The following is a 14,153-nucleotide window of genomic DNA, read 5'->3' as shown; positions in this document are numbered from 1 at the left end:
CAGTCCCTTAGGAACCATGTGTGGAAAACATACATTAGGTCATCAAGTCCCAGCTCCTGTGAGTATTGGATTTTTCCACGTGATGTGTTTGTAGTGCCGGGTTCTGTGCTCCTGATTACAGGGTTATATGGTTTCCCTTAAAAGCTTTTGATTAAAACTGATAGTAAGTAGCTATTCCCAAGTGTTCACCTTAAGTCTTGGTTTTTCTAAAATAGTTTCATTACTTCCATTTATTCTTTGCACTGCTTTGATAATTTCCTCTGCTTCCAGAGCAATTTGTACTTCAGATATGGGCAATTATCACATCAGTAACTGGCCAAGTTTGTTTATTTAATTCTTATAGACACTGAATTTAATTCTTACAGACCTTTTTACATTGTTGTGGGAATTTTAGAGGATCATGAAATGGGCAAAAACTATAGGTGAATATATTTTAAGGTAGAAATATGATCATAAAGTGCATTTAAGTGACCTTAAAATTGCAGATGAGGAGGTTTACTTGATGTCCATGTTGATATTACAGTGCTGTTTGCTTAATTAAAAGTAACTTCCTCTATTCCTGTTGCTGCTGGTTCTGTTTCAGTACCATGCAGATTAGGTATTTGCTCAGCTACTTCACTGGATAGCTAGACAAGATAGAAAAAATTGAAGTTAAAGGATCATTTTTTCTACTTTTTGGATGCAGAATTGAGTCACACAGAATATGGATTATTCACCTGCAAGTAAAGTTTAAAGGGAGAAAACTAAAAAAATATAACATAAAAAACACTGCCTAGTACCTCCATCACATTGGCCTTATTTAGCCCTTTTTTCTATCTTTATCTTACTGTACTCAGAAGCCCCTCAAGGAGCTCTAAATGATACTATCTTAGCTGAAAATGTACTGAACCAAGACCAGGTTAGGTCCAGGATCTCTTGCCTCTGCTGTTTAATTTACTCTGTTGTTATTTATTCACTGCATTTTTCATTGTCTTTGGCTGTGCATCATATCACCTGTTAGCCTGTAGTGATGCATGAATATTCTTCCCCTTCACTCATTTTTACACATAGAATAACAAAAATTAACCAAATTCTCTCCAGTGCAAGCAAAACTGGAATCCACATTGCCAGTTTTGGTTTTTATTTATTGGGTTTTTTTTTTAGATTTCAGGGAAGGGGAAAATGAAACTCTTCTAAAATATGTGTGGTTTTTTTATTTATTTTTTTATTTTAATTGTGTCATTGTCCAGTTTCCCTGACTTTAAATCTATGACTTCAAGATTTATGGAACATATCTGAGCATGTAGTAAACTGATCTGGATGAGAGACCCATTACTTAGAGTAACACAGCAATTTCTTTGCTAATGTTTCCAAGATTAGCGAAACCAGATTAATATTAAAAATCCGGATTGTTGCCTTTAGATTTGACTTTTTAAAAATTGTAATTACCAAACCTGCTCTGTATTAATGCTTGAGCACAGTGCTTAAGACAGACAGAAAATGAGAGACAGCGCTGCAAAAGGAAAAATTCAGTGGTTGCTAAAAGACAAGTAAAAAGTGTGTGAGAAAGGATTTCATGTCCAGTTTCTTCATGGCTGACTTTTCATGTTTGACCAGGTATTTTAGGTACATGTTTTGGGAGAGATGCATTAAAGTTACTTCAGTAGTGTTGGTTCAATATTTTTGTAGGGTGCTATTTTTTGATATTTCAGCTTGAGTGTTCTTTCAGAATATTTATTTGTTTAATTAAAAAGAAAATTGGTCATAAGTGTTTTGGCATAAAATCTTGTCCTCCGAGCTCCAAAAGATGAGTTGGTCAAAACACATGTATTTCTACCAGCTTAGTTTGATAGCTTGAAATAATTACCATAATTTATTAAAATAATTCTTTTAAGGTAGTAATCAGTTTTATTTGCATATCATAGATCAGTTCTACCTATAGCCTTTGAAGAAAGAGTCATTTGAATTTATGCATCATGATTTTTTGTGATAGTTTTCCCACCTGAGCACAAAACTTGGTGTGACAGATTGAGTTACAGAAGCATGAAAGCAGAAAGAAAATTAAAAATTTCTAAATCAACATTTTTTAAAATAATCTCTTAAAAAAAGTGTAGAAAAGAGTGTCCTTTCAGTGTATCTGTAAGTTACTATACTTTCTGCATATCAGGTTGAACATAATACCTGAGGGAGAAGAGAAATTTATGTGATCAATACATTTCAAAATGAAGTGATGGTCTTCACTCCAGGGAGATAGAGCCTATAGTCAAATACACAAATAAATAAATAATTACTTAAAGAAATTAAATGCTTTAATTACAGTTTTCCTTTGAGACATGTAACGCCTAGGAAGATAATAGCACCTTTCTGCTGGAAAATTTGGCTTTCTTGCTTACAGCCTCTGGGTACTGCTCTGTCTCTGACATCCATAACTCTCTCTGATACTGTTCAAAAGTAGTTAAGCGAATTTCCTACATTGTCATATTGATATCACATACTGGTTTAATGCCTTTAAAACAATTCTTCCTTTAGGTGGATAATTAAATGAGTAATTTTAATTGTATCCTTAACAAATGAACCCAGAAAACTCACAAAGGAGTAGACGAAATTCTCTTTCGTAGCACCATAAATTAATGTTATTAATTCAAATTACAGGATGAGGTATTATGGACTTTAAAACCGTTATTTTAAAAAATCTCTCTGTCTAGTCATAGTTCAAAATGACAGTTGTACCACTGGTTTCATATTTGTTCAGTAGTACTCCTGTAATTCAGGAAATAAACTCTATGCTGTTATGTTTAGTCGTTAGAAATCATTTAAGCAACCTGCTCTGGTATGAATTTAGCTTCCATACTTCTTGGTGTATGAAAGCTATATTCATTTTATTGTTTTAAATTCTGCATAAGGTATATGAATATATTTCTAGCATTTCTTTGTCTTTTCAGTTAAATGTTCTTAAGGTCAGGATCTATGTTTAGTGGCTTTGTAGAGAGTTAATTTAATGATAGCCTTCAACTACATTATGCATACTGAGTGTGCATTAAGTTTAGCTGCACATAGTGTATGAATATGACTTCTAGCAACCTCATCTTTTCTCTCTAAATTCTTAAGGTGGTCTTCAGAGACATTCATTGCCATGTTTTTCTTCATTGTTTTCATTTGAATTCTGTTTGCTGAACCTTATGTGGCTGTCTGGTAATCTTCCAGCTAGTCTGGTCTTTGCTTGCTAGTCTGTTCTTTGAAGCTCCAGTGTTCACATCACTACAGATCCTTCTGTGCATGTCATTCTCACTCCACAAAGACATGCACAGAAATGACATCTTTCATTCTGGTCCCAGACAAACCCTTCAAACAGGCCAGCTGTCATGAAATCAAACTGCTTACGGGCCATCTCTGCTTTCACTCTTTCCTCACTCTCATTACAGTTCAGCATCAGCTCCTCTGCTCTGACCTGAGTTTTTCCCTCTAGAATACTTGCTGCTCTCTGTATTTTTAGAGCTTGCTTACACATGAAAGCTCAAACTTACCTCTGTTGATTGTAACTAATTTTTATAAATATTAAGAGAAAACTGGAAGATGTTACTTAAACAAAGTTTTGTTATTTTTTTGGCAGAAGAAATGCTACAGAGAGTATGAAATAGGTTTTCATAATACTGTCAATGTTTTTGTTCTTACCACTGGTGTAACATTATTCAGGTTACATATTACAAGCATTTAAATAATCATTTAAACAGGATCATCCATCAGCAGATGGAATATATGACATCTCGTTTCCTATGAATTCCAGTCCACATCTTTTTTCCAGTGATCATCCTAGCTCTGTGTAAAATCCCTCTGACACCTACATGTCCTGTACTATGAGATTTGTGTCTGTTGAGGTATACTCTGTGAGCAGAGTACATAATGGTTGTGTTCTTGCCTTGCCCTCAGCTCAGGCTCTTATCCTCTTTTCAGCTGATGATCTTTATTTACTTGTGGAGTTTATGGAGTTTAGTTATCCTTGAGATTTCTGTCCGTGATAAATGAGATTGAAGTCAGTGGGGATGTTGAAGAATCATCTGGAAGAAATGGGAAAGGCAGGCAGCTCAAGTAGGGTTCCTTTGAATATACACAGGTAGGCTGTGCCATTTCAGATACCTCTGCTTCTGGTTGCTGTTTGTGAAGGCTGCACATGTCCTTTAAGTCGTGTACGAAATTTCCTGGGCCTTTGTGGGTATCTCACATACCCTAGTATCTTCTCTAAATGCCATCAACTTCCTGCTTTTAGGCTTCTGAGTCCTACCCGCAGAGAGCTGGCATTGTTGTGTAAAGGTGCTTTCTTTAAGAAACCTGCCAAGGAGAGGAGCATAAGTAGTATGGTAGATGTTAGTGGGCAGAGAGCAGGGAGAAAGAACTGCTAAAATTTAGGTCTGGGGTGGAAAATGTGTTCCCATTCTCATATATGTGTTTTTTGTTATTTACACCATGAAATTTCCATGTAATGGATCAGATTACTTGAGTTAGAAGCCTTTTTCTCTCCAGTGTGTATGTTAGTCTGTGAAACCTAGGTGAGCATCTACCTCAGAGAACTAAACTTGACACTGTGAATACTGTCCTCAGTGCTTCTTTTGCCCTGCTTGTTCTTTTCTAATGTTTTACTTCATTAACTTGTTCATCCTGTAATGTTGAATTAAAATTAGCGCAGGAAAAATACAGTTAGTGAATTTTAGTCTGTGGTAAATACTACTGTTTTATTAATACAAGTGGAGAATGTGTTTGTCTAGGTGAAATATATGCAAACATGGTTTCCTAAAGGTTGTTTAAGTTGTTCATGTGAACTTTTTGTTTTTCCAGTGGTTTGGTGACCTTGTGACTCCAGTTTGGTGGGAGGATGTGTGGTTGAAAGAAGGTTTTGCTCACTATTTTGAGTTTGTTGGGACAGACTACCTCTACCCAGGGTGGAACATGGTAAGTCAGTTCTATTTTGTTAATGTGGAGACTCCACAGAAAAGTTGCTCTGCTGTTAGACAGGGACTGCTGAAAAGTACTAAATGATGCGTGCAAGTATCAGATGTCGAATGAAGCAAAATCTCTAGGTGTGAAGTAATTTTACAGCATTGCAAAAGTGTAATCTGCAATTTATTGCAAAAGAAATAATGTCGTGTCTATCATAACCCAGCATTAAAATAGCTACTGTCTCTCTGCTTAGAAATATTTTTGATTAAAGCAGTTATGATTTAACATGGGCTATTTTTTAAAACATTGAGAACATTGAATTTTATCCACAAGATAAATTGGAAAGAAATGTTTGGCTAAAACATTCTATGACAATGAGCATATTTTTTCTTACAGTATTCTGTTCTCCTCTCCCTAAATATACTCTTTTAATCTTCCTGGTATTGTTTGCATATCTAGAGTAAATGCTAAATTAACATAGGTTGCATAAATTGAGAATTTATGTTTTGGTATGTTTTCTAGCTGTACACAGTGGGACATACTTTTTCAACCCGTGTGCAAATACAGGAGCTCTCTGAGGGAACTGGGAATTCCATGTTGGGACATTATTTTGGAGTCCTGTTATATCATATTGTACCTAGACAGAATTTATATGAATTGCTGTAGTCTAGCTATATTATATTTAAGAAAAATAAGAGAGATGAGACCTCAGTACAAGGAAATAATATATGAGACCATGTTGAAGGTTCCAATACAGATTTTTATTGTCCTTTGGAGGCGTGCTAATGTTTGCTAACTTTTTGTGCTTATATATGTTTGATTATGTGACAAAATATTTATTATAGATCATGATTGTCTGACAGAGATTTGTTGGGGCTTGAATGTTTTGCTTAAGCTCTTAAAAACTAACATCTGAATATTTTTTCCATTTCTATGTGCTTTCTTGAGTATACTTATCCCATTAACTTATGGCACCATAAAATGAAGATGCTATAATTATGAGTTAAAGCTAATTTTAAAAAAAATAGTTGTATACAGGTTACTCTTGAGTTAGTTATGCTTCTTGTGAAATTTGAATTCTTTGTAGTATTTTAATTTTTTCTTTCAGGTGTCAATTATGATTTATAATTGCATTATGAAAAGGAAAACAAACCTTTATTTGAACTGACAACTTTCTTGCATAGGTAGGCTTGTTGGGTTTCCCTGGGTTTGGCTGTATTAAAACTCATTCTGTTCATCTTTATAAAGAACACAACCTGAATTACAATGTAATGATTCTAATTATGAATGCAATGAAATCTGGCAGGCCTTTGTGTTTTTAGCATAGTGAAGTGTCATAGATGACAACATTTATACACTGAATTTTATCTTCAAATCATCAGTCATTTGTTCTTCACATAATTGGTCTAACAAATTCAGAATATCTATGCTTAAGAAGTCATTTGGAATATAGTATATTTGCTTGAAATTTCTGTGGAATGAATATAATGTTCACTGTTATGCAAATAACATGCCCATCATGTGAAATCTTGGCATTTTAGCAGAATACAAGCAAGAAGAGTGGATTGAACAGGGGATGGCAGTTAAATTGGGAAATCAGAAATGTGCTGCATAAATTAGAATTAACTACGTAATATTGCTGTGCCTGAAAAAGTATTAATCTGTCAAGTTTTTCCTTAAATTAAAAAGAAAGAGAGTTCATAAGGCTTTGAATATCTTTGGCCTTTGATATAAAAATGATCATATTGACATATTTAAATGATGACAAAACGAGATGAAACTCAAAATGGCTTAATCATACTTCATTCTTTTGCAGACTACTAGAGTAGGAATCAATACTGTTGTGTTTCAGCATGTTGATTACATAGATTGTAGGAAGAGGAAGCAAAAGTTACAGTTACTGAAATTTGGCTTGCTGAAAATTTTGTTATTCCTATAAAGTGCATTTGCTGTTTAAACATATTGGCTGACATTTGTAAACTTGAAAAAATTAAAGCAATCATGTATAAAAAGAGAAACTGTTCCAAGCAACTTACTGTTTTTTAGAAGAGAAGGATGAAGTACAAGTTGCAAAAACAAGAACTAGAAACCTTATTTTCTGTCATGACAGCCAAATAGTGCAATATTCCAGTATTCTGTTTGGTGTTTTGTCAGTAGTAATTCATACCTATGAATTATAAATAAAAAAAATGTATGCTGCATGTTACCACAGCTCTTTGTGTCAGGAAAATAGTGATAAACTAAAATCCTCTTTATTTCTAAAGAATTGGGAAAGTTTGATAGCTAACTTCTTTCCCTCATAGTTTTGAAATGTTAACCTTGAAGGTTTGCTCAAGATGCCCATGGATTAAAATGTCAAAATCAGCTTATTTTTAGCTTACTAAAGACTTTTTGTCACATTCTTTTTTGGATAAATGTAGAAGCAGAAGACTGGTAGTCCATTCCAGAAAAAGGACTTTTGTCTGGAAATGCAGCTTGGGCAATGGATTCACCTGAAAAAATGGTATCTATCCACAGCTTCCTCTCTAAGTTGTTGATATTTATAGGCTACAGGAATGTAAGCTTTCACCATTAAGGCTTATAAAGCACTAAAGTTTTGATATGACTTGTCTGAAAATGTTTCTCTTTTAGCAGAGCTGAGCATTTTTCAGTGTCCATCTTATCAGGCATTCACAGCCTTGGTATGGCTGAACCTGAGACTCTTGAGAAGAGCTGTCTTTTAGGCATGTTCATACCAATACTACTTAAACCAAAAGCACCAAGTTCTGCACAAAAAAGGGATCTATGATTTTTGTCTGAAACCCATGTCTTGGCTTTTCCTTCTTCTCCAGGTTCTTTAGCTTTCTTAAATATTTCTTCCCCCTGCCATTTTTCATTTTATCAGTTTTCTTTAATTGTCTCATAGACTATTTTACAATAGGAAAGATGAATGGATAACAGTGCCAACTCCCATGGAGCTGCAACACTTTATTGAGCATTCCAACACGTCAGGAATTTCTTGTGTTGTCCAGAAAGCATCTACTGCCATACTTCATCATGCTTGCATAATCTTAATGAGAAAGGAACTCCAGTCTTTATCAAACCCTTGCTATCCTTATGTCCTGGATCCTCTAGCTGAGGTCACTTGGTCTGTTCAGCCCAGAGGAGAGCAGACTGAGGGGACCTCATGGCAATCTACCACTTCCTCATGAGGGGAAGAGGAGGGGCAGACACTGATCTGTGATGCCCAGTGACCTGAGGGAATGGCCTGAAGTTATCAGGGGAGGTTGAGGTTAGCTACTAGGAAAAGGTTTTTCATCCAGAGGCTGGCTGGGCACTGGAACAGGCTCCCCAGGGAAGTTATCATAGTACCAAGCCCATCTGAGTTGAAACAGTGTTTGGACAATGCTCTTGGACACATGGTGTGACTCTTAGTGATGGTCCTCTCCAGAGCCAGGACTTGGACTCAGTGATCCTTGTGGGTCCCTTTTAACTCAGATTATTCTCTGATTAAAATTTTGGGTGAATAAGAGAATGAAGAGGCATTCTGATGGAAGTGTCCGTTATCCATTACAATTATGTAAAATACATTAGAACTTTCCCAAGGAAGGGAATGAAATTTTGCTGGTTTTAAAACAGGAAGATGAGCTTTCTGTGCTGAGATTCTTAATGATTATCCCAGTGTCTTAATATCCTTTTCCAAAGCTAAGTCGCTTCAGATTAAAGCTAGAATTTCTCATTTCCTTCCTTAAGCTAAAAAAGGAAGGCCTTGCATGTTACTTTTTACCTTGTGAAGATGAATCTATGTTTAATTTTGCAGGAAAGCTCTCTCTGCTATACAGTGATTAGACATTTGCCATGGGAAAGAATTCACCGTTCTTCCCATTTCAGCCTCTTGCCTTGCCTGTCTCCCAAATTAAGAGTTTCTTTTAAATTCTAATTCTGAAATGCTTTAAATTCTTACTGCTAGATCTCATTCTTAAAGGTCTGGGAAGTTTAAACGGTTGTTTCTATGTTGTCAGGATGATTTTAAAAAGAAAGCTGTCTTTGCAAAGTGTTCCTCTGAGATCGGGGAATTTTGCTTGATCATGTGTGCTCAGAATAGTCATCTGCATGTGAATTCCCTGGCTGTTGCTATTTCATGATTTAGAAAAAGGCGAGATTTCTGTATTAGAGGCTTCCCAAATCGTTGTCTCTCCATGTCATCAAAAAGCAACCGCAGCTGGATTTGAGTTCTTGAGCTGTAAGATCTTATGACCAATACAAGGTAATCTCACTTCTGTGCAAGGGGCCTTTGCTGGTTTTAGAATCAGAGAAAATTACAGCGGAAAACTCCGTGATGGTAATTTCCACTTCAGAGTTCTGTCTTTTCTCATCTACCATGCTCACCTTCCTGCTTTCAGAGGCCTGTTTGCAGCTGTATATTCCATCTTCCTCTTGGCTTGTTTCTCTCATATCCTGAAGTCCTTTGCATGTGGCTTTGTAAAGGAAGGAATTCAGCTGAGGCTTGCAGATCCAGAAATTTATTGGCTGATCTTTTCCCTCCATATTTTCTGGTAGAAGGAACCATCATGTTTGTCCTTGAATGTCTCTGGTACTGGGGTAGATTTTGAGGACTATGACAGCAGGAATTACTGGCATGTAATTTGACCATACATCCATCAAATGAGCATCAAATACTTTAGCAGTCAGTACCTGGCTTGGTGCTGAGAAAGCATTTCACAGAGCCCAGCTGCCTTCTCCCTTTTCATATTATATAAAAGTTTGCTTTGCTGACAACTTCACTGGCTGAGTCAAGGTGTAGCACACCAGCAATAGCTTTGCATCCTATGTCTTCTTGATCCATTAATGCCTTGGGATAGGATTTCCTGCTTTCTTATTTGCTTACTACTTTTATAATTAAGTATGGTCATATCTGCCAGAATTTTTCTTAAGAATGAAATTGTAAATTAATTTTTCTTATTAAATTGAAAACTTTTTACCTGTATAGAAGGGTATCTTTCCTCCTTCCTTAAGTGAGCCGTGCTTCCTTTACACTATTAGGTTCCACAGTCTGGACAATCCTGTTGTTACTACAGACAGCTGAAAGTAATTATGAGGTTGTGTATCAACGTGTCTATATCATAATAAGTAAGAAATAGATAAATGATCTTAGTTGCCCGTCTTTCTCACTGACTTGGTTGGAATAATGAGTGAATTCAGCCACTAGGCACATGCATATCTTTAAAGTGCTTTGTCTCACATGCCTCCTAATGCGTTTGCCTCCATCAGTAAAAATTTCTAAGCCATTGTTTGACTCATAGAAAACCCAGAAAATCATTACAAGTGTTGAAGTAGACTTAAGATATGGACCTTTTTGATTTATTTCATTATTATTTTGGCATTTCAGACCTGAGCTATAGCCTGCTTGATCCTTCTAACCCAACATAAATATCATGCTGGCTCAGCATTAAGGGAGAGGGATTCAGCCTCTCGTTTTTAAAACTACTTTCATCTTTTCTTTTTTTGGTTAAAGGCTCCCCATGCTGGTGTAAAGTAAGCCTTTAATTAATACCACATGGAGTGTTTTTCCTCCAGTAACTGCTCAGTGAAGTCAATCCTTGTATGATTTTTTGTTTTTACTTGACTGTGGGGGAAGTTTTCAGTGTAAAATTAACTAGAATCTCATATATAATTGACTTTGGCAGGAAAAAAAAGATTGTAAAGGTAAGGTATATGATCTTCTGATTCCTAATTGCTAGCCCTTTTTAAGCATACCAGGTAAGAAATCCTTATACTAAATTTTGCTTATAACTAAGAAAAGAATTTCTATTTCCATGTTTTCTTCCTAAAGACAGGTTTGCATTTTTTTAATGCTCTGGCAAAGTAGATTAATATAGGGAATTCTTTAAGTAGTTAACTCTTAACAGTTAGAGATCAGACATAAGTGAAGATCAACATTTAGATGAAACATTTATTCAAGAGATTAAGTAGGGGTTTGGAGAATGTCAGTCTCTCTCCTAGCTTCGTGTCATTTTCTGTTCATCTTGAGACAGCAGTTTAAATGACATTATGATGGGAGCTTTGGAGTAATGTGAGTTCAAACCTTCTGAGTTCAGGGTTTAGATGAAGCTTTAGTTTCAGAAAAAAATTCCACTCAGCTGTCTGAATTTCACATAATTTTGAATCAGTAGACACTTCATCTTCAGTAAAGATGAGAAACTTTGCAGCAACTTTTGCCTCAAAGCAAGGACTCATTACAGTGTTTTCCTGCTGAAACAAGAATATGCATTTCATCAGAAAGTATGGTTGATATGGGAAATTCAATAGAAAAGTTTAGTTGTATTTTTGAGGGCATTCTTAACTGAAAGACGGATTCTCAAATTTTCAGCAATCCTGAATGTGCTACCACTTTATTTTAAAGTTGTGGCAGTGTGCAGTTGCTTGGAGCACAAACTGGTAAGTAATTTTTGGTGTGTCTGCAAAACATCTTTGCTTCCTTCAGGACATAACTTGTTGAATCTCATCACTTTCAGATTGAAGCACAGTCTAGGTGTGCAATAACTGAAAAGTATTTTTATGAATGGTAGCCTCTGACAGTAGTTGCTGGAAGTTGACTCAGTATGCCAACTACATCATAAAGCCACTTTTCATTTAAGTATTATTTACTGTTTCTTGAATTGAGGTGATTTTCCTTTACAGATTTCCTCTGTGGTGTTTGAATTAGAGAATAAGCTTCATACTTTGTTGCCTAATATTTTAAAATGCTCTGAAGACAAATGCAGAGGAAAACTCTCTGTTCATCTGTTTGCTTAATGACTCTATTTCAGTGAAGGCTACTACATATATGGTGGCAAAACATGATCTTGGAGAAAGAAATCGGCCTCTTTGTCAGTCAGTGTGAAAATGTCTCAGTAAATTTTGCAAGATCTTTGACAGGAAATGCAGAAAAGAGGGTTATGAAGGTAGATATGGAACTGTGACATGTTTACAGCTGATCAATGTAGAATGTGTTGCAGGCCTCCTTCAGCAAATTATACACATAATTGAGGCACACATCAGAGATGCAAACTAAAAAAAAAAGCAGTTTTTAAATTGCTCAAGGTATTTACAAAAGATTACTATTGGAAAGCAAGAAGGAAACATTGCTGTCGTTTGCAAGTACTCAGGAGACTTCCTGTGCTATGACAACTTAGGATTTGTAAGCATGTAGACAGAAAGAACTTGATTTTGGCTCTCAGTGGATCTTATCTGGCCCTAATGTACTTTACCAAACCTTAGATTTCCTCATAGATTATATTCCTCTGTTTTTTTAAGCTTCATCCTGTAATACATTTTGTTAGAACTCAACTGCTGGTAGTGTATATGCTGGTGTTCTTTGGTTGCTTTAAAAATTTGCCCCTATTTCTTTTTCCCTAGGGTGCACTTTCCCTGTAAACCCAAATATTTGTGTCTTGCAAATGCTTGTTCGTAAGAAATCACTTTTCTTCTTTGTATTCTTGGTGGCTACTAAAGCTCTTATGGAGATGATGTTTTCAGAAAATTTGTCAGGAAGGTCATTTTCAGATTTGCACAGCAATGTTAAGCTTCATTCATGTAGATTTCGCAGTCCATAAAGTGTTCAAATGGCTGTCCCAGAACAAAGGCAATGCCTTTAATATTGAGGCCTTTGATCTCTTTTGCATATTAATTATCAGTTTGGGCTTTCATTATGGTGCTTCTTTAATTCCTTTTTTTTTCTTTCATTTTAGTTCTTTTCCTTGGTATTTCATAATAATTTTTAGAAATTATTGTTATGTCTTTAAGTATTACATTATTGTCATGCTTTTGCTCTTACATTATACCTCAATATGATATTGTAAAATCACCAGCAGCAACCTCTCTCCATTACATCATTATTACCCTGTTATACACAATACATTTTTCTTGAAGGTAAATGCTTCTTGAAGGTACAGGACATTTATACATGAAGAGTGGCCACTATCTCTCTTTATCCCAAGAACAAGGTGAATTTGAGTGTTGGCTAGGGAGGAGATAGCACAGAAAAAGGACAAGTCTTTCAGGAAAATCTTTTGCAAAGCAGAGAAGGTCTTACTGGTGAAGACTGAAAGAAATCATTCCTATGAAGAGACAAATACTTGAGTTTAGTGACCACAGATGTTTGGGAATAATCAGAAAATGTAGATATTTTAAAGACATGTTCATCTGATAATAGCACTTCAGTCCCTGCACCTGGAAGCATTCTAAAGAATAAGAAAGAGAACCACCAGATATGATTGTCATATGTTTTATTTTCAACAAAGGTCTGGTGTCTCAAACTTTGACTATACACAGTTCAAGGAAAGCTCTGAGGAGAAGAGATGGAGAGTTAGGATTCCAAGTGCACAGTAGGAAGACAGGGAGTGGAGAAGCTTCCTCTTTGTTTTTAAAGTGAGGCACAAATTTCTGTGGAAGCAGCTCTGTCCTTATTTCAGACTCACCTTGTGCTGCTGTGATATCCTTCCTGCTCAGAGCCCTGGCCCTGTGTTAGTGTTGCCCTTGCGTGTGGCTACTGACACTTCCCAAGCAAGGCTGCGGGACTCACCTGAAGCTCTCTTTTCCTCACAGCTGGATCACAGTCTTTGCCTTTTTTCTTGCCGTTGAACTCCCTCAGGGAAGGGTCATCTTTAACAGCATTTTGTCATTGTTTCAATGTGTAGCTGCAAACCTGACACCTATCATGTTGCTGGCTTGCTGGTCTCATTAAACACATTCCAAGATTGATTTCCTTTACCATTTCTGTCATGAGTGTTTCTTTACTTCTCTATGGTGTCAGTTAAAACAGATCAATTCCACTGTATGCACAGGGTAAAATAACTAGGGAATAGAAGCCCTTCTTTCATCCGTATAAGCAGTTTGGTCCCACATATTGACCTGTTCCCCTTAATGTGATATTAGGACTTCAAGAGCTGAGGTAGTGTTTTGTCAACATAATTAAGGCAGTTTTAGTTTCTTCCTGCACGTTTGCTTCTTGTTGCCTCTTCAAGGTGTAGGCCCCTTGTCAACCAGCAGTCTGTCTGTGCCTCCTGGGAGTTATATTTGAGTCTGCTTCTCCAATCTGCTCTCAGGGGCTTTATTCTAAAGGGAAAGGCTGGGAATGTTGTGGAAATCGTTTTAGTTCAAGAAATTTAGCTTTATAGGTCAAAAGCCTTCTTAATTCTGACTAAACTGTAGGTTTGCATTTTTGGAGGCATACTAACTATTCCATTTGTGTCGCAGTGTGACAGTCCGCCATAAATTTCAAG

The 14,153-nt window shown here is 36.1% G+C and overlaps 1 protein-coding gene across 1 annotated transcript in view; it reads left to right on the top strand.

Annotated features, from left to right (window-relative positions):
- TRHDE (thyrotropin releasing hormone degrading enzyme) overlaps positions 1–14,153 on the top strand; it is a 210,068-nt gene that overhangs the window by 81,440 nt on the left and 114,475 nt on the right. Inside the window, exon 5 of the mRNA XM_054631593.2 lies at positions 4,810–4,923. Coding sequence (XP_054487568.1) covers positions 4,810–4,923 — 114 coding nt within the window. The remainder of the gene's footprint in view (positions 1–4,809; positions 4,924–14,153) is intronic.

The sequence above is a fragment of the Agelaius phoeniceus genome, chromosome 5 (assembly GCF_051311805.1).
Source record: "Agelaius phoeniceus isolate bAgePho1 chromosome 5, bAgePho1.hap1, whole genome shotgun sequence".
Taxonomy (NCBI): Eukaryota; Metazoa; Chordata; class Aves; order Passeriformes; family Icteridae; genus Agelaius; species Agelaius phoeniceus.
The sequence above is the reverse complement of the archived record's forward strand: the minus strand, read 5'-3'. Positions and strand labels throughout refer to the sequence as shown.